Genomic DNA, 2625 nt, shown 5'->3' with positions numbered 1-2625 from the left:
CCTATATTCATGTATTGAGGATAAATTCAGGAAAATATTTGTGAAAGTTTTGATACCATATAGCTGAGACATTTGTATTAAAATATAGGATGCCATGTCACTGTCGCAGAATCCCAAACGCTAGAAGCAAATGTGCATAAATCTTTATTTTTCTGCACAATGAAATTAAAACATTTATTGATTTTATACATTTACATTCTACAGTTACACTGACTAACTCAATTGACAAAGTAATTAAATACAATTCATTTAAATGTTTCACAACAACTCATCACACTTACACACTTGCACATCACAAGCATCTGAGCATTTCCACACTAAATACAGCACAGCCTGATTTGAAAAATGGGGCAATATTACAAAAGTTGACCTGCGCTGGAATTTTTTATGTTATTTTTTTCAATTGTAAAACCGAAGGGCCATTTTAAAACCCCTTTTTTTCCGAAAGTTCACAAGATACATTAGGCAGCTGTACTATTTCAGAATAACTTGTCATATACTGTGAAACTGATGGTGAGTGATCAGGAATATATATGGTTTCCTGTTTTAGGAATTTACTGCATATATGCACATTTAGTCAAAAATGAAAAGTGTGGCTTTTTGATATAGTCCTTGTAACAGATTTATTGGTTTATGGTGCTTTGCTTATAAGACTTGAGTTTTATTTCCCAACATCAACATACCTCTTACCTCCACACTTCTGGAAATATAAATACACTGAAAGTGAAGGTGATGCTGGGAATATCAGACAGTCTGGACCAGATCCTGCTGAATCCCACTCCCAGACACTCAAGCTTTGCCATTGATTCCCTTGTGTCGGAACTCTGGCATGCTCCACACACGCTGCACTTTCTCTGTTGTCTGACCAAAGCCCTTCTCAACATCCCCACACACAGTCTTGACATCTTCTCCATCTTCCTCCGAGCCATAACTGTTTGATTTCAGTCCCAAGGTGCTGCCGAAAGGGTTGATCCGCACGCGAGACTTGAAGCTCATCAGCGACAGGCTTATGGAGCGTCTGTTGTTCCACTGGTGGGTCAGACGCTGAGCCTCCTGCTCCTCATGAACACGCTCAAGTGTTTCCAAAAGCACAGAGCGGAAGAGTCCAGAAACCTCCTGCAGCTCAGGCTCATTCTCCATCAGCACCTGCCGAAACCTATGAAGACAAGTGAGAGTGTGGAGAGTTTTGCATAACACTTTTGTAAAAGAAGCATCATATGTCATAGAAAAAGTTTAATTCATTATTTGTACTATATATATTACTAACTTTCAGGAAACAAAACTATCCAAAAAAGGCATTTATTGTAACTAAGCTGAAACAACGTTTCATTCTAAAAATGTATAAAGTCACATTTGGAGATATAAAGTCAGAGCTGGAAGACATTGCGAGATATAAAGTCACAATTACAAGAAGCAAATTCACAACTGCGAAATTTAAATTCACATTGAGACATAAAGTCACAGATATAAAGGAACATTGTGAGATATAAAGCCAGAATTACGAGAAACAGTCACACTGAAAGATAAAGTCACAAATGTGACATATAAGTGTTGCAATTACAAGAAACAAAGTCACAATTGTGAGATTTAAAGTCACATTGAGAGAGATAAAGTCACATTTGGAAAATATAAAGGCACTTTGTGAGATATATAGTCGAGTTACAAAGAAACAAAGTTACCTTTGTGAGATTTAAAGCTGCAGTCCGTAAGTTTTGCCTCATATTGCCATCTGAACAAGTAAGTAACAAGTCTGCCACGTTTGTTCTGACCAACTGAGGAAAAAAGCATTATCATAAACAGTGTTGGGGAAAGTTACTTTTAAAATCATTACAATATTGCGTTACTCCCTAAAAAAAGTTACTAATTACGTTAGTTACTTTTTATGGAAAGTAATGCGTTACGTTACTTTTGAGTTACTTTTTAAATCTGGGCAGGGCTTACTTGTTTGTTTTTAATATAAAAAAAAGTCCTTCTTTTACAAACATAAAAGCCCTTTCATAAGAAAAGTGAAATTAATACACCTCAGGCTGAAGGAAATGTAAATTCACGTCTGTACAGTAGAGGGAGCAGCGCAAACAAATCGCATGAAGAATATGACGCAGGAGGAGAAAGTTCAACACTATTCAGCAATAACTAAAACCAAACACAAATGTGTCATTTTTGATTATTAGTATGGTCAAATTGGATCATCGAAGGTCAGTAGCAAAGACATTGGTTAATAAAATGGGATTAAATACATAAATGATATTTGTCTTATTTAACATATTTAATTATTGCAGACTTTAAAAAGTAATCTGATTACTTAACTCGCGTTACTTGTAATGCATTACCCCCAACACTGATCATAAATCTCACTACCAATGGTGATTAAATCTACAGATCGGTTAACTCATATCACATCAAACCGTTCAAATTATTATTATTGTTATACTTTATTCTCAAATGATTAATGCTAACAACATCAGCATTGGTGAATATGAGTATAGTGTGTATTAGCGTGTAGATTTCAATTTCAATTTCAATTCAAAATGATACATTTAATTATTCTGGCTGCTGTGAGAAAAGGCTATAAACGATCAGCCACCTGCAGGATCCTCACATGCGATAGCCTAGTAGCCGGGACAA

General features: G+C 35.7%; 1 protein-coding gene across 1 annotated transcript in view; it reads right to left on the bottom strand.

Moving 5' to 3' along the window:
• Nucleotides 1-444: 444 nt before the first annotated feature.
• LOC107712419 (protein RD3-like) overlaps nucleotides 445-2625 on the bottom strand; it is a 13240-nt gene continuing 11059 nt past the window's right edge. The window contains exon 3 of the mRNA XM_016517661.1: nucleotides 445-1156. Within this exon, the coding sequence (XP_016373147.1) occupies nucleotides 790-1156 (367 nt within the window). The 3' untranslated portion in view covers nucleotides 445-789. The remainder of the gene's footprint in view (nucleotides 1157-2625) is intronic.

This window comes from Sinocyclocheilus rhinocerous, unplaced genomic scaffold (assembly GCF_001515625.1).
Source record: "Sinocyclocheilus rhinocerous isolate Xijiao unplaced genomic scaffold, SAMN03320098_v1.1 scaffold2613, whole genome shotgun sequence".
NCBI classification, from domain to species: Eukaryota; Metazoa; Chordata; class Actinopteri; order Cypriniformes; family Cyprinidae; genus Sinocyclocheilus; species Sinocyclocheilus rhinocerous.
This window is presented reverse-complemented; position numbering and strand designations above follow the sequence as displayed.